The sequence below is a fragment of the Manis pentadactyla genome, chromosome 5 (genome assembly GCF_030020395.1).
Source record: "Manis pentadactyla isolate mManPen7 chromosome 5, mManPen7.hap1, whole genome shotgun sequence".
Classification (NCBI taxonomy): Eukaryota; Metazoa; Chordata; class Mammalia; order Pholidota; family Manidae; genus Manis; species Manis pentadactyla.
Genome location: NC_080023.1, coordinates 150,631,348 through 150,655,854, shown reverse-complemented (window position 1 = coordinate 150,655,854; position 24,507 = coordinate 150,631,348). Strand labels below are relative to the sequence as shown.

Sequence of the window (24,507 nt, the reverse complement as noted above, 5' to 3'; positions counted from 1 at the left end):
TGATGGTGAGGTGATTTATATGGTGGTCGATGGGAGAAGAGGACAGAGTCTAGAGATCAGTGAGGATGTTCGGCAGGACTTGAAGACTCATCAGTTGTGGGTGGTGAGGGTTTGGGAAGAGTTAAGGACACTCATAGTTTCTGGCTTGCACATTGGGTGAATGGTGGAGCCATTTGCTGAGATGGAAAGTGCTGCCAGGCAGAAGATGGCATGTTTGGTTGGATTGGGGGCACCTGTGGGACATCCTGGGGCAAGAGGAGGGGAGCAGCTGTCCAGTTGCATGTATTGGTCTGATGGTCAAAAGAGAGGTCTGTGGTAGCAACAGGGAGTGGGAGATCAGGGGTCCTAAATGCACATGTCTGTGGGAGCCTTGCAGATGGTACCCCGTGAGTGCAAGTCCAGTGGGAATTACAGGGTGGGGACCCCAGAGAACCAGAGAGAGCAGCCACTACTTAGCGGGAAACCATTACTGCTGTGCAGAGAGAGGGAAGGCAACATGCTCAAGAACGTGGAATTTGGAGCAGACTGCCTGAGTTCAAATCCTGGCTCCCTTACAAGTTGCTTTATTTCTCAATGCATTAAGTTCCTCATCTGTAAAACCAGAATGACAATAGTACCTACCTCCGAGAAGGAAAAATACCGTACCTAGAACTATAGTGCCTGGCACAGAGTAAGTCTACAAAGTGTCAGCTATCATTATCATGAGAGACTTCAGACCCAGTTGTCAGAGAAGCTGCAAATCTATATTTTCATGTGAAATTTTCTTATCTGAAGTTGTTGGCAACTGATTTAAAATTCACTTAAATGATCCCAGAATCAAACGCAGTGCCTGTAACTGAGGTCTGCACATGGCTCTTGGACTGCCAATCTGAGACCTCCCACAGCCCTGGTGGGCTAACATGGTGAAGGAACGGTGGTGGTATTGCCTAAAGAAGAGGGGAAATGAGAATAGGTGGCCCCGGACAGGTGCAGGAGGAACAGGGGCCTCACCATGCGCGATGCCCCACAGGGTCCCGGAAGGAGAGGCTGGTGTACAGCAAGGCCGTGAAGAAGCTGTTCAGCGTGGAAGCTCCCGGGAGGAGGGCCCGGCTGCGCAGGGCCGGCGGCCGCGGTCTCCGGCGCGACGCCCTCCTGGAGCCCGCCACCAAGCCCAGCATCACCGGCAAGTTCAAGATGCTGGAGCCGCCCGTGCTGGGCCACGACCTGAGGCTGGCCCTGTGCTTGGCCAACCTCACCTCCCGGGCTCGGCGGATCCGAGTCAACCTGAGCGGCGCCACTATCCTCTACACCCGCAGGCCGGTGGCAGAGATCCTGCACGAATCACACACCGTGAGGCTGGGGCCTGAAGAAGGTAAGAGCGCCGCCCGCTGCGCGGTGGGACCATCCCGACCCCTGTCCAGGAGCGGTGGGGCCCGGACTTCGGGAATAATGTAAAAATGCATTCATTCCCGGGAAGGTGGGGTTATTTCTGAGCATTTGCTCAGTGCCTTGCCTCTTGTGCCCACTTCACAGCTGAGAAAACAGCTTAGAGAAGGTGCATAAGAATAGTAATGAAAGTCCGCAATCATCTGGTGGCAAACTTGTGCGATGGTGAGATGATCCCAGCTAGTGTGAATATTTACAAACGGAATAAATCCCTCCTGGAAGCATTTCCCAATATATGGAGTATGCTGTGCATTGCCTTTCTAAAATCCAACAACTCCTGCAGCCCATCTGGCTCCAGGTGTTCTGTATGACAGGGATGGACCAGTAAGTGACGTTTATTAAGTGCTGACTTGTGCCAGGCCCTGTCCTGAGATTTCCACCTTCACCAGGGGCCACCTCCAGGACCACCCTCTCTCTCTTCTCCTCCCGTCCTCTCCCTCTTCCTTCCTCTCTTCACAGACATTCTGAATTGAGGATTCAATTAAACAGCGAAACTTTTCCTCTGGGCCACTTTCTGGTATGTGAAGTTTGTGTTTTGACAGGATGTGAAAATATGTGAATGAGGTGTCACACATTTTTCACATTTTTGTTATTTGTTTTTCACAAAATCTAAATCATCACAGAATAACACTTTATAAGGAAATATCAATTAACATACACTTTCTCCTGGCTTTTTTCATATTAACAGTAATACATATTCACTAAAGATTTAGAGGGCAGACAAGAGAAAGATCGCCTATGATCCTGCCACCCATCTACAAATTGTTTAACACGTTTTCCTTCCAAAATTTAAATGCCTGTTGGTTTTTGAAAACAGTTCTAATTATATCGCAAACACTCATTGGTGCCCTGCTCTCTTCACATTACACTGTAATTTAAATATTTTTGTAAGCTGTTTATTCACATCACATAATAAATGTGTGATCTTTAAATAAATGTATGGCGATATATCTTTTCCCTTCTTTTCAATAGTTATCAGCTTATTGCTATTTTTTTGAAAGCAAACAGCTTGATTTAAAAATATCCCTTTTTTTGTCTGGGTTTTCAACTGTTTTGTTAAAAGAGATTCACAAAAATGGGACTACTGAACCAAAACATCTATTAAAATGTAATTTATTAAAATTTATAATTTTTCAAATTAATAGGCTATTTTTACTAGTTTTGATTTACATAAAAATAAAACAGAAAGTACTGAGTTCCCATATACCCCCTCACCACCTTCCATTTCCCCTATTATTAACACCTTGCATTGATGTGGTACATTTATTACGACTGATGAGCTAATACCTGTATATTATTATTAGCTAACATCCATAGTTCACATTAGGGTTCACTCTCCATTGTACACCCTGTGGGTTCTGATGACTGTGTGATGACACATGTCAGAACACCAGACAGAATCTCTTCTTCACCTTTTCGCTCTCTGGTCCCTCTCCTCGAACACCTGGCAACCATTGGTCTTTTTACTGTCTCCATAGCTTTGTCATTTCCTGAATGTCATATATTTGGAATCATACAGTCTGTAGCCTTTTCAGATTGACTTCTCTCACTTAGAAATATGTCCTTAGATTTTATGGCTTGCTGGATTATTTCCTTTTTTCTTATTGAAGTACAGTTGATATTCAATATTATAATGGATTCAGTATCCAACATAGTGATTTGACCATTATATATTTTTTATTTTGTTCTTGAAGTATAGTTAATATACAAAATTATATTGATTTCAAGTATACAACATAGTTATTTAACAGTTATATATTGTTAGTAAGTCCCCACCCCAACTAGTGCAGTTACTGTCAGCATAGAAAGATGTTACAGAACTATTGATTATATTTTCTATACTGTACTTTCATCCCTGTGACTAATGTATATTATGGTTGAGATTTTGTGCCTCTTTAGCCTCTTCATCTATTTCACCCACCCACCCCTATGCCTCCCCCATAGTAATACCAGTCACTTCACAGTGTCTGTGAGTCTACTGCTGTTTTCTTCGTTTTGTGTTATTTTGTTTTTAGATTCCACATATAAGTGAAATCATTTAGTATTTGTCTTTCTCTGACTGTTTTATTTCATGTAGCATAATACCCTCTAGGTTCACCCATGTTGTCACAAATGGCAGGATCTTTCCTTTTTATGGGTGAATAATATTCCATTGTGTACATGTACCACATCTTCTTTACATATTCTTTTATTGATGGATACTTTCTTTGCTTCCATTTCTTGGCTATTGTAAATAATGCAGCAATAAACATAGGGGTACATATATCATTTTGAATTACTGATCTTGTTTTCTTTGGGTAAATTCCTATAAGTGAAGTTACTGGGTCAAAAGGTAGTTCTATTTTTAGTTTTTGAGGAAACCTCCATACCGCTTTCCACAGTGGCTGCATCAATTTACATTCCCACCAACAGTGTAGGAGGGTTCCCTTTTCTCCACATCCTTGCCAATACTCTCTATTTCTTGTCTTTTGGATAGTGACCATTCTCTTGGATGTGAGGTGATATCTCATTGTGGTTTTGATTTGTATTTCCCTGATGATTAGTGATGTGGAGCATCTTTTCATGTACCTGTTGGCCATCTGTATTTCTTCTTTGGAAAAAAATGTCTATTTAGTCCTTTGTCCATATTTTAATTGGGTTATTTGTATTTTTGGTGTTGAGTCATATGAGTTCTTTATATATTTTGGATGTTAACCCCTTACTGGATGAATCATTTATGAATACACACTGTGGGTTGCTTTTTTTGTTTTGTTGTTGGTGTCCTTTGATGTACAGAATCTTTTTAGTTTGATGTAGTCCCCCTTACTCATTTTTTATTTTGTTTCCATTGCCCAAGAAAACATGCCCAGAAAAAATTGCTCATGCTTATTTTTGAGAGATTTGAGCCTGTTTCCTACTAAGAGTTTTATGGTTTCCTGTCTTATATTTAGGTGTTTATTCCATTTCAAGGTACTTTTGTATATGGAATTAGAAAGTAATCCAGTTTCATTCTCCTGCATGTACTTGTCCAGTTTTCCCAACACCATCTATTGAAGAGACTGTCTTTTATCCATTGTATATTCTGGCTCTTTTGTCATATATTAACTGACCATATAACTATGGGTTTATTTCAGGCTCTCTATTCTGTTCCACTGATCTATGGGTCTGTTCTTATGCCAGTACCATACTCTTTTGATTACTGTAAGTATAGCTTGAAGTCAGAGAGTGTAATACCTACAGCTTTGTTCTTCTTTCTCAAAATTGCTTTGGCTATTCAGGATCTTTTGTGGTTCCATATAAATTTTAGGATTATTTGCTCTAGTTCATTGAAAAATGCCATTGGTGTTTTGATAGGGATTGCATTGAAACTATAAATTGCTTTGGGCAGGATGGCTATTTTGACAATATTAATTCTTCCTATCCATGAGATGGGATAGATTTCCATTTACTTCTGTCTACTTCAATTTCTCTCATGAGTGTCTTATAGTTTTCAGAGCATAGGTCTTTAAACTCCTTGGTTAGGTTTATTCCTAGGTATTTTATTCTTTTTGATGCAGTTGTCAAGTGGCATCGTTTTCCTCATTTCTCTTTCTGCTAGTTCATTGTTAGTGTATAGGAATGCAACAGATTTCTGTGTATTGATTTTGTATCTCATGATTTTGTTGAACCCAGTTATTAGTTCTAATAGTTTTTGGTGGAGTCCTTGGTGATTTTCTATATATAGTATCATGTCATCTGCAAATAGCAACAGTTTTACTTCTTCCTTACCAATTTGGATGCCTTTTATCTCTTTCTGTTGTCTGATTGCCATGGCTAGGACTTCCAGCACTATATTGAATAAAAGTATGAGAGTGGACATCCTTGTCTTGTAATCTTTCTGAATCTTAGAGGGAAAGCTTTCAGTTTTTCATCATTCAGTATGTTAGCTGTGGGTCTGTCTTACCTGGCCTTCATTATGTTGAGGTATATTCCCTTTATACCTATTTTGTTGAGAGTTCTTATCATGAATGGATTTGAATTTTGTCAAGTGCTTTTTCAGCATCTATTGAGATGACAATATGGTTTTTATCCTTCTTTTTGTTAATATGGTGTATCACATTGATTGATTTACCATCCTTGCATCCCTGGAATAAATCCCACTTGGTCATAATGGATCCTCCATTTCATGTATTTTTTAATTCAGTTTGCTAATATTTTGTTGAGGGGTGTTGAATCTATGTTCATCAGGGATATTGGTCAATAATTTTCTTTTTTGTAGCATCTTTGTATGGTTTTGGTATTAGAATGATGCTGGCCTCATAGAACAAGTTTTGAAATATTTCCCCCTCTTCTATTTTTTGGAATACTTTCAGAAGGATCAGCATTAGCTCTTCTTTAAAGGTTGGGTAGAATTCAGCTGTGAAGCCATCTGGTTCCAGGTTTTGTTTTGGGGGAGTTTTTTGATTACCAATTCAATTTTGTTACTGGTAATTGGTCTATTCAGATTTTCTCTTTCTTCCTGGGTCAGTCTTGGGAGGCTGTACATTTCTAGGAATTTATCCATTTCTTATAGGTTGTCTGATTTATTGGCATATAATTTTTCATAGAATTCTCTAATAATTCTTTATATTTCTGTGGTGTCAGTTGTAACTTCTCCTTTTTTGTCTCTGATTTTGTTTATTGGTGTATTTTCTCTTTTTCTCTTGATCAGTCTAGGGGTTTACCTATTTTGTTAATCTTCTTTAAGAACCAGCTCTCAGTTTCATTGATTTTTTTTCTTGTTTTATTAATCCCTATTTTGTTTATTTCTGCTCTGACCTTTATTGTGTCTCTTTTCTACTAACTTTGGGTTTCATTTGTTCTTCTTTTTCTAGTTTCTTTAGCTGTGAGGTTAGATTGTTTACTTGGGATTGTTCTTGTTTCTTGAGGTAGGCCTGTATTGCTATGTATGTCTCTTTTAGAATTGCCTTTGTAGCATCCCACATATTTTGAACTGTTGTGTTTCTGTGACAGTATTTGTCTCCATGTATTGTTTGGCTTCTTCTTTGATTTGTTCATTGATCCACTGATTATTTAGATGCATGTTGTTTAGCCTCCATGTGTTTGTGGGGTTTTTTTGTTTTCTTCATGTAATTGATTTCTAGTTTCATATCATTGTGATCTGAAAAGATGCTTGATACAATTTCAATCTTTTTTAATTTATTGAGGCTCTTTTTGTGTCCTAGTATGTGATTCTGGAGAATGTTCCATGTGCACTTGAGAAAAATGTGTATCCTCCTGCTTTTGGGTGGAAAGTTCTGTGGATATCTGTTAAGTCCATCTGGTCTAATGTGTTGTTCAACACCTCTGTTTCCTCATTTGTTTTCTGTCTGGATGATTTGTCCATTGATGTATGTGAAGGTGTTAAAATTCCCTAATATGACTGTGCTGCTGTGTTTCCCCCTTTAGGTCTGTTAGTATTTGTCTTATATATTTAGGTGCTCCTATGTTGGGCACATAGATATTTACAATTATTATATCCTCTTGTTGGACTGATCACTTTATCATTATGTAATAATGTCCTTCCTTGTCTCTTGTTACTTTCTTTGTTTTGAAGTCTACTTTGTCTGATAAAAACACTGCTACTCCTGCTTTTTTTCTCCCTTTTATTTGCATGAAATATCATTTTCCATCCTTTCACTTACAATCTATGTATGTCTTTAGGTCTGAAATGAGTCTCTTAGAGGCAGCACATAGATGTGGACCATGTTTCTTTATCCATTCTGCCATCCTATATCTTTTGATTGGTGCATTTAGTCCATTTACACTTAAGGTAATTATTGGTAGGTATATACATATTGCCATTTTATTGATTCTGGTGGTTTTTATAGTCTCTCACTGTTCCATTCTTCTTCTCTTATACCCTTCTCTTGTTATTTGGTGGTTTCTTTTAGTGTTGGGCTTGAATTTCCTTTTTTCTTTAATTTTTTTGTGTGTATCTATTATAGGCTTGAGATTTGTGGTTACCGTAAGGTTCATAGCTTCCTAAACATATGACAGTCTATATTAAATTGATGGTTATTCTATTTCCAACATAATCTAAAAGTATTATTTTTATTCTTCTTCCTCCTCCACACTTTATGTCATAATCTACATCTTTTGTGTATCCTTTGATTTAGTGTATAGTTGATTTTAGTACTTTTGCTTTTTTAACTTCATACTTGCTTAGTAATGGTCTACTACCTTTAATGTAAATTTATTTTCACTGATGAGAAATATTTAGGTTTAAGAACATTTCAATCTACAGAAATCCCTTTAACATATCCTGTAAAGCTGGTTTGGTGGTGGTGAATTCTTTTAACCTTTGTTTATCTGAGAAAGTCTTAATCTCTCCTTCAAATCTTAATGATAACCTTGCTGGATAGAGGATTCTTGGTTGTAGGTGCTTCCATTTTAATTCATTAAATATTTCATGCCACTCCCTTCTGGCTTGTAAAGTTTCTACCAAGAAATCTACCAATAGCCTTATGGAGTTTCCCTTCCTCAATTCCAGCAGTCTACTGTTCATTCCCTCCATTGTATTTTTCATTTCAGTTACTACATTCTTCATCTCTGAGTGGATATTTTTCAAATGTTCTCTTTGTTGAAGTTCTCACTGAGATCATCAATTCTTTTCCCTAGGTCAGTGACCGTCTTTATTTCTGTTACTTTGAAATCTTTATCAAGAAGATTGCTAAGCTGTGTTTGCCCTTTTTCTGGTGTCTTGTCTTATTCTTTTGTTTAGAACATATTTCTCTGCCTCCTCATTTTGTCTGGGTTTCTGTATTTCTTCCATTCTATTAGATAGATCCACTATACCTCCTGGTCTAGAGAGTAATAGCTTTCTGAAAAAGGTATCTGGTGGTGCCCAGAAGCTCAAGACTCTTTGCTTACCAGTGCCTGCTTCTCCTTTGTGGTGGAGCCACGTTTGATGTTGGTGGACTGTTGGCAGGCCTGCCTTTCTGGCCGTCTGCCAACAGTGACTGATCTCTGTCAGCAAAAGCTGACAGCTTGCCTCTGTGGCTTAGGAGGGACTTCTTCTGGGATTCCTTATGGGCAGGGCCACCCTCTGCCTGCCAGGAAGCAATGGTGGCTGCTGCTGGGCTGGGCAGTGGGGGTGTGCAGGGGAGTGTGACTCAGGGCTGAGCCACCAGTAAAGGAGCTGGAGAGTTTAGAGCTGACTTCCATGGGCAGCTTGAGCATCTCATCAGTTGGGCTGAAGGAGGGCCAGAAAAGTTGGGAGAGTGTCCTCCCTCTGGCTGCCAGGCAGCAAAGTATCACCACTGCTGGGCAGAGCAAGCCTGGCTGGGCAGATGCACAGGAAAGTGCACAGAGGGCTGAGTGACCAGAAAGGGAGATGGAGCTTTTGGAATTGGCTCCTTTGGACTGAGGGAGGGCCTGGGGAGCCTCATCCAGCTGCCCTTCCTCCTCTGGGGAGTGCTTCCTCCAACCCCCACCTCTCTGGTACCCTTCCCACTGCTGGTAGATCTTTCAAACTGCTGTCTCTGTGTTGGGTCTCAGCAGAACCAATGAAGTGTCCCTGTCCTCCACAAAAGCAACAGGAGTCTCAGCCTCCCTGTGTCCAGCCCCATTAATCTCCAAAGCCAATGTAATGTGGACTCATGTTTCCTGAGCATATCTTCAGGGCCAGATGTGCAGGATTCCTGAGCACTTATTCTCTCCCCACTCTTCCTCTCCCTTCCACTTGTGGCCTGGGATGGGTGACAGGCTTGGGTCCCAATCAATCTCAGCTCTGCCTCTTTACCCTTCTCACTGTGGTCTTCTTTTCCCTACCAGATGTAGACTATTCTGCAGTCTTCAGGTTGTTTTCAGGGTTACTTGTACTTGCTGTAGTTGCTTCCTTGGTGTGTACATGAGAGGAGGTTTCTGCCTTGCCTTCCTACTCTGCCATCTTATCTCCTCTCCAATTCTTGCTCATTCCTTTTTACCACTGAATAGTATTCCTTTACATAGATGTACCACAGTTAATTTATCTATTTACCTACTGAAGAACATCTTGGTTGCTTCCAAGTTTTGGCAATTACAAATAAAGCTGCTATAAACATCCATATGCAGGTTTTTGTGTGAACACAAGTTTTCAACTCATTTGGGTAAATACAAGGACTAGGATTGATGGATGGTATGCTAAGAGTATGTGTACTATTCTAAGAAACTGCCAACCTGTCTTCCAGAGTGGCTGTACCATTTTGCATTCCAAACCATCAATGAATGAGAGCTTCTGTTGCTCCACATCTTCTCCAAGATGTAGTGTTGTCAGTATTTTGTATTTTTGCCAGTCTATTAAGTATGTAGAGTATCCCACTTTAGTTTGCAATTACTTAATGATATGTAATATTGAATATCTTTTCATACGCATATGTATATCTTCTTTGGTGAAGTGTCCAGATCTTTTGCCCATTTTTTAATCATGTTCATTTTCTTATTGTTGAGTTTTAATTAAGAGTTCTTTGTATATTTTGAATAACAGTTCTTTATCAGATATGTCTTTGCAAACATTTTCTCCAAATTGTGGCTTGTTTTCTTACTCCCTTGACAGTGATTTCACAGAGAAGAAGTTTTTAATTTTAATGAAGTGCAACTTACCAATTTTTTTTCATGGATCATGCCTTTGGTGTTGTATCTAAAAAGTCATCACCATACCAAGGGCCTCTAGATTTTCTCCTATGTTATCTTTTAGGAGGCTTATAGTTCCACATTTTACATTTAGTCTTATGATCCATTCTGAGTTCATTTTTGTAAAAGGAAAAAGGTCTGTGTCTAGGGTTTTTTTTTGCACATGGATGTTCAGCTGTTTCAGCTCCATTTACTGAAAAGACTATCTTTTTTCCATTTTGTTTCCTTTGTTCCTTTGTCAAAGATCAGCTGACTATATTTGTATGGGTCTATTTCTGGGCTCTACTTTGTACCATTGATGTATATGGCTATTCTTTCACCAATATCATATTGTTTTCATTACTGTAGTTTTAAAGTAAGTTTTGAAGTTGGATAGTGTCAGTCCCAACACCAGTCTGATGTTCTTTTCTTTCAATGTTGTGTTGGCTGTTCTGGGTCTTTTGCCTCTCCACATAAACTTTGGAATCAAATTGTTGATATCCATTTTATAACATGCTGGGATTTTGACAGGATTGGCTTTAGAAAAAGTTAGGAAGAACTGACATACTGACAATATTGAGTCTTCTTATCCATGAACATGAATATCTCCCCCACTTATTTAGTTATTTGATTTCTTCCAACAGACTTTTATGGTTTTCCTCATGTAGATCTTATGCACATTTTGTTATATAAATGCATTCTAAGCATTTCCTTTGAAAACTAATGTAAATGGTATTGTTTTTAATTTCAGATTCCACTTTTTTAATTAAAATAGGGCATAGAGCTGCTATTGCCAGTACATAAGAACGTAATTGACTTTTATATATTAACCTTTTATCCTGTCACCTTGCTATAATCACTTATTAGTTCCAGGAGGTTTTTGCTATTCTTTCAGATTTTCTATATAGATGATCATGTAATCTGTGAACAAAGACCGAAGAAAGTGCAATTACGAACTGAACCTTCCCTTCCTCCTCCTGGGTTCTATTGAAAAACAATACTGGACTCCCAATTCCTACCTGTGTTTTCCCTTCCAGAGATAAAGATCCCAATTGCAATACCTTATATGCAATATAAGCAAGACCTGACAGAGGACAAGAAGATCCTATTAGCCGCCATGTGTCTTGTTGCCAAAGGAGAGAAGCTCCTGGTGGAGAAGGACATCACGCTGGAGGACTTCATCACCATCAAGGTGGCTACTCTCTACATCCACCACCCTGTTCCTAGAAAGCCCCTTCAGAGCTGGGGGAGGGCATCAGAAGCTGGTGGGAGGGTGTACTTTTAGCTCTGGCTTCTGCTTTTAAGGGTAGGGAGAAGTGGTGTGGATGCAAGGAATGGGTATAATGATGGGGCTCAGTAGGGGTATGTGGGAGCAAGGGATAGACATGATAAATCTCCATACCAGAACCCAGTGAGGGTCCCAGCTAGGACCCATAGGTTTCCTGGGGAAATGGGGAGGAGGAGGGATGACTTATGAGTATTGTCCCTTCAGGTGCTGGGCCCAGCTGTGGTGGGGGTGGCAGTTGTGGTGGAAGTGACGGTGATCAACCCCCTCTTGGAGAAGGTGGAGGACTGTATGCTGATGGTGGAGGGAAGTGGTCTTCTCCAGGGACAGCTCAGCGTTGAGTAAGTGTCAGCCTGGGAGTGGGAGGGTTGCCTTTCCTATAAGATGCACCAGAGAGAAGCTGTCAGTGAAGGAGGATGGCAGAGATTCTGGACCCCAGAAACCAGTCCACTGCCTAGACACATCTGACTTCATTTACTTATTCATTCCTTCATTCATTTAATCACTTAGTCATGTAACTCCTCCACACACTCATTCATTTATATTTTCACTCATTTATCCATTTACCCATTCACTCACTCTTTTATTCATGTTTTCAGTTATTCACTTATTCATTGATTACTCAGCTCCACTTTGACTGTTTCACTTACCCACTCATTGCTTCTTCAATTTGCTCACTCATTACATGTCCCTTCACTCAGTCTCCATTTATGCATTCACTCACTCATTCCCACAGGTTGCATTCATTTGTGCATTCATTCATTCTCAATCATCCAGTCACTCATTCGTGTAGTCCTTCATCATACTGACCTGAGCAACATGTCAACTGTTGGGAACACCAAGATGAACAGATAGGGATCTACCTGGAAAAGAGCTCTCTGAGACAGTTGGCCCTTCAAATTAGGACAGTGTCATTTTGCAAAGGGATGGATCCCCAGGGTCCAGGGGATCAGAGGCAGCCTTTGAGTAGGGATAGGGTGGGACCAGGGGAAAGCCCCAGTGGAGCTGATATTTGAGCTGGGCCTTAAATGATGAACTTGGAAGCTTTTAGGTATCAAGAATGGAGGACTTCCTAGTGAGAGGTCTACATGGCTGACATGGTCAGGGGAGGTCTCCTGGAAGAAGAAAAAGTTGAGCTAGATATCAAGTATGACTGGAACGAGAAGGGCCCCCTGGGTGGGAGGAAGAATGCGGACAAATGCCTGGAGAGCGGAAGTGTAAGACATGTTCAGGACACAGGGCTGAGACGAGCCTGGCTGGTTGGAAAGAGCAAGAAGTAGTGGGAGGGAAGATTAAGCTGGAAGCAAATGTACAAGGCTTGAATGTCAAGCCACAAGGTGTGACTTTGATCCGAAGGGCTCTGGAGGGCCATGGACTGGCAGTCCAGGCTCAGGAAGAAGAGCAAGCTGATGGTCTGCCTTTCTCCCATCCCCCTTCCCCAGTGTGCCCAGCCTGGAGCCCCAGGAGAGGGCCTCAGTCAAGTTCAACATCACCCCCTCCAAGAGTGGCCCCCGGCAGCTGCAGGTGGACCTCGTCAGCCCTCGCTTCCCGGACATCAAGGGCTTTGTGATCATCCACGTGGCCACAGCCCAGTGATGGGCCATGGGCGGCGAAGAGGGAAGGAGATGGCGCATTCCCTCCTGCCCGCCTCTTTGCCCCTCCCATGGGGGAGCCGGGAGGCCTTTGTCCCAGGGCTGCTTCCACTTCTGCCCCACTTTGTGAACTTGGGCAAGTCTGTTCCTCTCCTGAGCCTGTTTCCCCACCTATAAAATGAGGTTCTGGCCTTGGTAATCTTTAAGCTTTCAGACAATGAGGGATGGTGTCGGGGGCCCCTACCACCTTCATCCATTACCCTCAGTGCCGGCAGGCTGACGAACCGAGCATCACAGCAGTCCCGGCCCGCTGGCTCTGCCAGCTTACTGGCAGACCTTCCAGAGCCCTGGCTGACCCTTAGGCTCTCCTTGCTTCTCTCTCAGCTCTTCAGTGCTCTGACCACATCCAGACCCAAGAACCTTCCCAGTCCTGACAGAAAACCCAAAGTACTAGTGCTGACACCAAAACACCCGCAACACCCCCACTGTACGCAGCGGCAAGAGCCTTGCTCACAGCCACAGTGCGAGCAGAGGCAGAACTGGGGCCCCATCACTTTATATCACTTAAGTTTAACCCCAAAGTCACGTTCCTGAAAATCACGAGATCTGAAGCAATGGGAGATTTTCCCTCAATGAAGACACAGGCCCAGCAACTAAGGGGTTCCTCCCACCTGGAAGAAGCTGAAGACAGAGATGGGGCCATCAAGCCTGGGTTGCATTTGGGGATGCAGCCCCAAATCTGATCTGGTTAGGGACATCACTTATCAAATACATCCAGCCCAGGGTTTCTGTTTCTTTGGAACCAGTGTTGACTTTGCAAAACTTCCCCAGCAGCCTACACCACACACAATCACATTCGTAGCATCGAAACAGGACAGAGATCTCTGGGCTGAAGACCAAATGGAGACCACCAGGCCCTGAAGATAAGTGCAGTAGACATGGAAATCAGCTCAGAAATGTCTTAGATAGCCAAAAGAATCATAACTGACCATATAATTTAAGCAATCTGAACAAAATGGCTCATCTGCAGTGAGACATCTCCTGATACAAACTTGAGTGGGAACAACTTATGTAGTGGTTCTTTGCAAAAAGAGGGTCAGGCAAACACACGGACTGTGTTTGATGGATGATCCTTATAACCAAGGCCTTAGTGAAGGCATTTCTTAGATGATTCTTTACAATATGGGGACAGCTTAGAGAACCCAGAGAAGTGGATAAATGTAATGAGTCAGGCTCATGGGCTGCCTCAGCTCCAGTACCCCCTTTCCAAACCAGTTTTGGATGCTTATCCAGTGTAAGATGGGCAGCTGGAGGTTCAGAGCAGGAAGCATTTCCTCAGGGTTGAGCAGCAGGAAGGGGTGCAGGGGCTGAAGACAGCGGGAGGTAACCTCCCACTCTCAGCAAAAGAGACACCCCTTTCAGCAGGGAGACTGACATGGTCTCCCTTTGCAGTGGCCCCAGACACCCATTCTTTTAAGCAAAGGCCAACTGCCCATCTTCCTCAAGCTCAGCTGTCAAAGGTTGAGCCTCCCAGGAAGCTGACTCTGCAATGGAGTTTAGGGTGCAGGACATTTATTAAGGAATGACTAAGGATCGACATGATGGAAGGGGGAGGAAGCAGATGTGGGCAGAGGGAGAAACTGAACCATGATGCAGGCCCAGGGACAGCCTAGGCTAATCCCACTGGCAGCTCTGGAGCTAGCACGGCCTGCCCGGTGTGTGTGTGTCTGGAAAAGGTTAAGCAGCCTAGCAGGTAGCTCTGTCTCCAGTTCAAACCCCTTGCCGTTGGTGCCTCTGGCCCCACAGGTTCTTCCAGCCCCAGTTGAAAGCAGAGGCTACCTCACCACCAATGAACACCCTGGTTGCAGTTGGGAGAACTGGGGACATTAAGAGAAGACAGCCCAAAGCAGAGTGTGGATGGAAACGCAGCTTTGAAAGTTGCCAATAAAAATGTGCAGTAGGGATTACCTTTCTGTTGGCAAAGCAACACCCGAACAATGCCATTCAGAGGAAGGGCAGAACAGGGAGTTCAGAGTCTTACAGGCTGTGTGGACCCAGAAAATGTTTGCAAACCATATTCTATTATCTAGAATATATAAAGAACTCTGGAAATTCAACAGTAAAAAAATAAATAAATAAACAATCTAATTAAGAAAATAGGCAAGACATAAACTTTTCACTGAAGAGGATAACAGGTGGCAAATTAGCACATGAAAAGATGTTTAATATTATTAACCAATAGGGAAATGCAAATTAAAACCACAGTGAAATAGCACTAAATGAGATACCAACAAAATGGTTTAAAAGAATTAGTGACAATACCAAATGGTGGCAAACCTGCAGAGAACATTGAAAACTCTTACATTGCTGGTATAAATGTGAATGTTACAGCCACCTTGGTAGACAGTTTAGCAGTTTCTAAAAAAAAAAGAACAAAAATAAAAGAAACATACAGTTCACATACAACCCAGCAATTGCACTTTGCACTCCTGGCCATTTATTACAGGAAATGAAACTTGTGTTCACATAAAAACTTGCACATGAATATTATCCCAGCTTTATTTGTAGTAGGCAAAAACTGGAAATAACCTAGATGTCCTTTAACTGGTAAGTAATTAGACTGTGATGCATCCATACCATGGAATACTACCCAGCAATAAAAAGGAACAGACTGTTTATACACACAACACCTGGAGGAATCTCCACAGAATATGTGAAAAAAACCAATCCTAAAATGTTACATAGTATATGATCCTGTTTATATAACATTCTTGAAATGAGAAAATTCTAGAAATGGAGCAGCAGTGCAGGCTGTGGAAGCCTACTGAGAGCACACCAGAACAAGAAGAGAGCCCTCTCTTTCCTGCAGTGTCTCTCCAGCACCCTCTGCTGACAAACCATAACATCATGCCAGCTGAGGGACAGTGGATTTGGAGCTGAGATGCCTGCAATTCACTGATGACTGGTACCATGACTTTCTCAACATTTCTCTGAAAAATAAAGTGCTCTCCTGCCCAAAGCCTTTGCAGTTGCTGTACCCTCTACCTGGAATCCCTTTTCTCCATCCCAACCATATCTTCATGGCTTGCTCCCTTACTCCCAACAGGTTTTCGCTCAAACTGCTCTTGATCAATAGGACCGTTTCTGACCACTCCAATTAAATAGCACCACACTCATGGCACTTTCCATCTCCCTCTTCCTGACTTATTTTTGTCCATAGTAATTGTTACCATTTGACATAACTTACTTTCATGTTTATTGTCTGTCTCTTCCTTCTAGAATGTAAGCTCCTCAAATACAGAGGTCTATTTTGTTCACACTTTTATACCAGGCAGAGTTGAGTAGAATTCCACCTATTTATTGATATGTTTGTATTAAAAATATTTATTGAATGAATGCATGAATTCAAGTAAATTAGGAACATACAGGAAGAAAAGGGGGAACACGAACTAAAGTCTCATCCCCTAGACTACCACAGTTAGCATGAGGCTGAGTTTCCCTTCAGATTTTCCCCAGTAAGGATTTTTTTTAAATAGGGGTTTGATATACATACACAAATGTGTTCACATCAAAAGTGTTCAGATTGTTGAATTTTCACAAACTGAACCCACCCAGGTATTCAGCACCTAGATCAAGAAATAGTACACTACCAGTACCCTAGAAGCCCCTCTGTGCCGTCCCAGGATAACCATTATCCTAGGTTGTAGAATCAGATTGGTTTTTGTGCTTTAGATGAATGGAATTACACAGTATGTGTTTTGTGTCTGACCTTGGCTCCCATCTTGACACATGTATAGAAGATTCATCCATATTGCTGTGAAGTATTATAGATTTTTCTTATTCCTTGATGTGTAATATTCCATTGTATGGATATATTACAAATTATCCATCTTACTGTTGATGGAGATTTAGGTAGTTTCCAGTTTGGACTATTATGAAGAGTTACTCTATACATTCATGTACACGTCTTTTTGTGACCATGTCAGCATTTCTGTTGGGTATATAACTAGGAGTGGAAGTGCTGGATCATGAGATAAGGATCATAGGATCATTAATAATTATGCTGGAAAACAGATGTAAACAGATGTATGCTCAGATTCAGCAGCCAACTTCTCCACCCCACACCCCTGGGATATTGTCCTTCATTCTTGTCAGCTAGTATTCCCTGACGTAAGATGGATGAAGTACCCAGCACTGTGTATGGCTCTCCATATGAGTACTTTGGAATGAACGTGTCCTTCTTTTGACTCTATGCAAAGCATAGTAGCTGGTCCAAGGGGACAAAACAAAGACAAATAAGCTATATTCATACATAAGAGTGGCCAAACCCTGTGACTACAGATCTCACTCCTAAAAAAATATGCTAAGGTTATATTCAAAAGAAAAAACTTTCTTTACAAAGTTGGAATTGAAAGACTCAAGAACTGTAATAATGACTACCTGCTCTGTGCTAACCTTCTTATGTATAGAACCTCATTTAATCATCAATGAGATAGATACCAATCTATTAAACAAAGTCTAACTTCATTTTTTTGTTTCACTGCTGACAGCTTTCAAGCCCCTAAGAAAGCCTTGTGGGCTGCCTCCCTTCACACCTGTGGGAAATGCAAACCATGCAAGCCCTCTTATGAGCCCTCACCATAGCCCCACACCCTAAGCACAATAAAATGGGCCAACTGCCCCTCCTTGCTCTCTTGAGCCATTTTCAGACTTACTGGGGAGCCTACCCTGCACTCCCCAAAAAGCCTCATTATGTCAATAATAAATCTTTTCATATGCCTCAATGCATGTGCAGGGTCATCAGTCCCAGCTATCAATACCAAATTTGGGTATGTGGGGGCATCAGTCCTGCCCCCAAAAGGCATCAAGACACAACCCTATTTTATAGATATGGAAGTTGGAATTCAGAAAAGTTATTTATTATTCATTCAACATGTGTTGAGTGCAGAGCAATGGGAAACCACATGGATGAATTCCCTGTCTTCATTAGAGTAGGGGAAGTAGTTTATAGAAAATTAAGTATAAACTGTTTTTAAAAATATGAAAACTAGTCTCACCTATAATTAAATATATTAACTAAAATAGATTTTTTAAACTTAAATTGAACAAGATTTAACGATGCAACAATACATTGTGTTGACAAGAATGTGAGCAATTCAGGGTGTAGGAAAATATACTTGGAGGGCTATTTTGTATATCTATCAACATTTCAAATGTCATCCCCCTCTTCAAAGGTGAACTCTCCTTTTAGGAATTTATACATATATACAAAGGCATGGCCCCACAGTACAGAAATGCAGGGCTTGACAGTTCCTTCTTTCCAATAGTACATATAGGTCTTTGTAGAAAATTAAAATGATACAGAAAATGAGGCAGAAAAACCTCAGAATCCCAGCACCTGCACATGAGACTTAACCCATACACTTGCTGCTCCCTTCCCGACAGAGCAATGCTGCCTTCTGGTGGATTTATACTTTTAAGTACATAATACACTCACATGGCTCAATATTTTAAAAATTCTACATGATATACAATGGAAACTCTTCATTCCATTCCTGTTCCCGTCAAACTAGGTTTCTTTCCCCACAAGCAACCACACTGGCCAACTCCTTGTATAAGGCCTTCCAGAGATATTTTATACCTACAACTGGATTCTGTAAATGAATTCTAGCACCTGTTTTCAAATTATGAATCTCTAAAACCTTTAAAAAAACACAAAAATATTTCTACACAAAATAATCATTACTGCCTGATCTGTAGTCATGAAAAGTCAGAGGTAACATGATGACCAAATTATGTTCATTTACTAGATATACATGCAGTAATCAAGACTTAAGTGATAACATGAAAAAATGTCTCTCACGAAATTTTTTAAGACAATACATAAAAAAGGAAATAACTTAAAAATAAAAACAAATCCCTCCTTTGAAACAGAAAGAACAAGATACATCATTTTCAGCTGTCAAACTAGAAAAATATATTTTTCTTAATGACAATTATCTGTTCAGGGGAGCTTGTTGTGAAAGCATAGTTTTGTGTTTTTTAACAGGGCAAATTGACTCCAGTTTTAATAAAGCTAATGAAAATGTTTATGTCCTTTAACTCAGAAATTTCTTTTTAGATTATCTAAATATAAAACAACTTTTCTGCAAAAATATGATCATCCATGTGTTAGTGAGAAAACTAAATATCCAAGTACAGAGAACTGGTTAAGCAGTAATATGTTCACTTAATAAAATCACTTAAATTCATTACAATGTTTGCAAAGACTTGGGAGTACATTTTTGATGTTAAAAGAAAGTTGAGCATCTAACAATGAATTAGCAGAAAAACCAGGAAAATAAATCCATTTAAAATTGCATCAAAAACAATAAAATTCCAAGGAATAAACCTAACCAAGGAAGTGAAGGACCTATATGCTGAAAACTACAAGACACTCATGAGAGAAATTAAAGAAGATACCAATAAATGGAAATACATCCCGTGCTCATGGATAGGAAGAATTAATATTGTCAAATGGCCATCCTGCCTAAAGCAATCTACAGATTCAATACAATCTCTATCAAAATACCAATAGCATTCTTCAGTGAACTAGAACAAATAGCTCTAAAATTCATATGGAACCACAAAAGATCCCAAATAGCCAAAGCAATCCTGAGAAGAACAAAGAGGGGGGGATTATGCTCCCTAACTTCAAGCTCTACTACAAAGCCACAGTAATCAATTTGGTACTGGCCTAAGAACAGACCCATAGAACAATGGAACAGAATAGAGAGCCCAGATATAAACCTACACATATATGGCCAATTAATATATGATAAAGGAGCCATGGATATACAATGGGGAAAAGATAGCCTCTTCAACAACTGCTGTTGTAAAACTGGACAGTGTAAGAGAATGAAACTGGATTATTGTCTAACTCCACACACAAAAGTAAACTCGAAATGTATCAAAGACCTGAATGTAAATCATGAAACCATAAAACTCATAGAAGAAAACAAAGGCAAAAATATCTTTAATGTAAACATGAGTGACTTTTTCCTAACACATTTCCTTGGGCAAGGGAAACAAAAGCAAAAATGAACAAGTGGAACTACATCAAACTAAAAAGCTTCTGTACAACAAAGGACACCATCAGCATCCTACAGTATGAGAAAATATATTCATAAAAGACTTAGCTGATAAGGGTTTAACATTCAAAATATATAAAGAACTCATAGCCTCAACACTCAAAAAATAACCTGATTAAAAAATGGGCTGAGGATCTGAACAGACACTTCTCCAAAGAAATTCGAATGGCCAACAGGCACATGAAAAGATGCTCCACGTTGCTAATTATCAGGGAAATGCAAATTAAAACCACAATGAGCTATCACCTCACACAGGTTAGGATGGCCAACATTCAAAGGACAAGAAACAACAAATGCTGGCGAGGATGCGGAGAAAGGGGAACCCTCCTACACTGTTGGTGGGAATGTAAATTGATTCAACTGCTGTGGAAAGCAGTATGGAGGCTCCTCAAAAAACCAGAAATAGAAATACCTTTGACCCAGTAATTCCAGTCCTAGGAATTTACCCAAAGGAAACAAGATCCCTGATTCTAAAAGACGTTATGTACCCCTGTGTTTATTGCTGCACTATTTACAATACCCAAGATATGGAAGCAACCTAAGTGTCCATCAATAGACGAATGGATAAAGAGGAGGTGGTACATATATACAATGGAATATTATTCAGTCATAAAAACAAAGAAATCCTACAATTTGCAACAACATGGATGGATCTAGAGTGTATTATGCTCAAGTGAAACAAGCCAGGTGGAGAAACACAAGTACCAAATGATTTCACTCACTTATGGAGTATAAAAACAAGCAAAACTGAAGAAACAAAATAGCAGCAGAATCACAGACTCTTGAGAAGGGACCAGTGGTTACCAAAGGGGAGGAGTTGGGGAGAAGTAGGGAGGGAGAAGGTGATTAAGCGGCATTATAATTTGCAATCACAATATAGGTAAGTCACAGGGAAGGCAGTACAGCATGAGACAAGTAATGACTCTATAGCATCTTACTACACTGATAGACAGTGACTGCAATGGCAGGGGTGGTGGTGAGGACATGATAATATGGGTGAATGTTGAAACCACAATATTGTCCATGTGAAACCTTCATCAGATTGTCTATCAGTGATAAGAAAGAAAAAGTTGAGCATACAGTAATATCACAAAACCCAATGAGCAGGCAAAAGCTAACATTGACTGGGTGTTGTAACTCTCAGTATATTTTCTTTCCATAGTTGTTCTTCAATGGGAGTTCATAAATATTTTTTAAGGGAACAAGTAGAAAACTTAAACTATGGAATATGTTGTGTGCAGGTCTGACCATGCAGAATTTAGATTTAAATCCAGCAGCAACCCTAATGCCTTTACTTTATTATTTCATTTAGTCCTCACAGCCACAGACCAATTTACTAACTGGACTAATGTTACAGAGGCTTAATAAGCACACTGGAATGTGAAGTAAACCCCACAGGTAGGTCAAAAAGCATAATAGAATTCTCCACCCAAACCTCTTTCACCACCAGGGACTTAGCAGTTATCTTAAGAGATACAAGACTTGGAATGCCCACATGTCTAGTTGCATACTTTTCCTTTTGTTCTTTTAGTTTGGTCAACAATTCTGAGAAGTCAAATGTGCCTTTTTATGTGTAGGGTCATACACACAGAACTATACAGACCACATTTGAAGAGGGTTTAATGGATTTTCAAGATCCAAATGGATTTTGAGCATCCAGGCTTTTTACTTTGCTAACCACTAGGCAATACTTGATTTCACATTTTTCCTTTATTGATTAGGCTTATTTGTGTGACGAAAGTAAGAGTCCATGCCTTTTAGCTCAAACTAGGAGTGTAAAACACTTTCAGGTCACACCTGGCAAGTACATGGGATGCTAGGCAGAGTAGCCTTAGCCCTCCTTTGCAATTTCTGTTGCCCAGGTTATAGGTTCTTGTTACACTAAGCCAACCACTGGCTTTTTGTCAAAAGCTGCTGCTGCCAAGCTCACCTTCCTGATGTCCTCACTACTCAATTTCCTCCACTAGGCATATATTTCCCACAACAAAGAGACTTGGCAAATTCTTTCCATGAAGAAACTAATTGAGGAGAAATTCACACAACATGCAATTAACCACTTCAATTTGACCATTAGAACTCAGTATTAGTATAGTCACTGTTGTCCAACTACCAGCCATCTCTCATTTTAAAACTTTCTCATCACCACATAGAAACACCCCATAGCCACTAAGTAATCTCTCCCTTTTCCCTGTCCTCATCACCATGCCCTGAAAACGTCAATCTTCTGTCTCTGGTTTTACCTATTCTGGACATTTCATACAAAAGAAATCATACAATATGTGACCTTTTGTGTGTGGCTTATCTTAGCACATTTTCAAGGTCCTTTCAAGTAGTAATGTGCCAACATTTCATTCTTTTATGGCTAATATTTCATTTAATGTAGTATCCTGTTTATCCATTCATATCATGGACAGTTGGGTTATTTCCACCATATGGCTATTATGAATAATGCTATTATAAACATTCATATACAAGTTTCTGTGCAGACATTTTCATTGCTCTTGGGTATATCTAGGTGTGAAATTGATGGACCATATAGTGATTGTTTTTGAGGAACACCAACAATTTTCTGTAGTGGCTGCACCATTTTACATTCTCACCAGCAATGCACAAAGGTTTATTTCTCCATGTTCTAACCCACAGTTGTTACTCTCCCGTTTTCCATTAAGGCCATCTTAGTATGAAATGGTATCTCATTGTGGTTTTGATTGGCATCTCTAATACTGAACACCTCATGTGCTTGCCCATTTGTGTGTATCTTCTTTCAAGAAATGTCTATTCGATTCCTCTGCTGACATTTTCATTGGGCTGTTTATCTTTTGAGTTGTGATAACTCTTTAAAGTCTGGATATTAAAACCCAAATCAGATACATGATTTCCAAATATTTTCCCCCACTCTGTAGGTTGCCTTTTCAGTGTTGGTAATGTCCTTTGATGCACCGAGTCTTTAATTTTGATGAAGTTCTATTTATTTTTTTCTTCTGTTGCTTGTACTTTAAGTGTCAAATCTAAGAATCCATCACCAAACCCAAGGTCATTAAGATTTACCTGTTTTCTTCTAGTTTTTAGTCTTGCCTAGATCGTTAATCCATTTTGAGTTGATGAGTGATACATGGAGTTAGGCAGAGGTCCTTTATTTTGGGGTGTGGTTATCCAGTTGTCCCAGCACTGTTTGCTGAAGAGACTATTCTTATCCACTGAAAGGCCTTGGTATTCTTGCCAAATATCAACTGGCCATACATGCAGGTGTTTATTCCTGTTCTCAATTCTATTCCATTGGTCTTTCTCATGCCAGTACCACAGTTTTGACTACTTAAGCTTTAGTTTTGAAATCAGCAAGTATTAAGACATCCAATTTTGTTCTTCTTCAAAATTGTTTTTGCTCTTCAGGGATCCTTGCAGCTTCAAAGGAATTAAGAGGTTCAGCTTCCCCATCTCTGCAAAAAAACAGCCATTGGAATTTTGATAGAGATAGCATTGAATCCACAGATCACTTTGTAAAGTATTGCCATTTTAATAGTATTAGGTCTTCAATGAGATGTCTTTTCATTTATTGAGGTTTTTTCTTTCAGCATGTTTGTAGTTTTCAAGGTATAAATCTTTCACCTCCTCGGTTATGTTGATTCCTGGGTATTTTATTCTTTTGGATACTATTAGAAATGCAATTTTTTAAGTTTCCTTTTTGGATTGTTCATTGCAGATGTACAGAAATACAATTGGTTTTTGTATGATTTTATACCCTGCAACTCTGAATTCATTTATTTGCTCTATTAGCTCTATTATAGATTCTTTAGGTTTTTCTGTATTTAGAATCCTATTTAAGATTTACTTCTTCCTTTTCAGTTTGGGTATTTCATTTATTTTACTTGCCTAATTGTTCTGGCTAGAACTTCCAGTTCAATGCTGAATGGCAGTGGTGAAAGTGGGTCCTTCTTCTTGTTCCCGATCTTAAGGGGTATGTCTTCAGCCTTTCACACTATTATGTTGGCTGTGGGTTTTCCACAAACCCATCTATTTAATTTAGAAAGTTCTTTTTATCCCTAATTGCTGAGTGTTTTTATCATGAAAGGGTGTAGTTTGTCAAATGCTTTTTCTGCATCTATTAAGATGATCATGTGGCTTTTCTCTTCTGTACTATTGCAGTGTACTCCATTGTTTTTATGTTGAACCACCCTTACATTCCTGAATATCCCAACAACACACTATCTTTTTTTCATCAAGGTCTCCTTTGCATTTGGAATTGTCTTCCCCCTAGACAGTAATTGAAGAATAGTATCCACTTATTTCTTTACCCCTGAAACTAAATGTACTGGAGTACTGCTCAGTGACCCATCTTGTCAACTAAACACACAGGCATTGGGTGGAAGAAACCATGGAGATCCCACAATTCAAAAGCTGGGTTAGGTTATATGTCTATGTGGGCCATCTATCTTTGCCAGTTTGATAGGTGAAAATGACTCACTGTAGGTCAATTTTAATTCTCTAT

The 24,507-nt window shown here is 40.0% G+C and overlaps 1 protein-coding gene across 2 annotated transcripts in view; it reads left to right on the top strand.

Moving 5' to 3' along the window:
• TGM6 (transglutaminase 6) overlaps positions 1-18,002 on the top strand; it is a 39,522-nt gene extending 21,520 nt beyond the window's left edge. Inside the window, exons 10-13 of one of the 2 annotated variants that reach the window (XM_036906188.2) lie at positions 1,010-1,351; positions 11,052-11,206; positions 11,507-11,640; positions 12,742-13,026. In XM_036906188.2, the coding sequence (XP_036762083.2) occupies positions 1,010-1,351; positions 11,052-11,206; positions 11,507-11,640; positions 12,742-12,895 (785 nt within the window). In that variant the 3' untranslated portion in view covers positions 12,896-13,026. Of the gene's footprint in view, positions 1-1,009; positions 1,352-11,051; positions 11,207-11,506; positions 11,641-12,741 lie in introns of both variants that reach the window. The other variant, XM_036906104.2, reaches the window with a different exon arrangement.
• Positions 18,003-24,507: the final 6,505 nt, after the last annotated feature.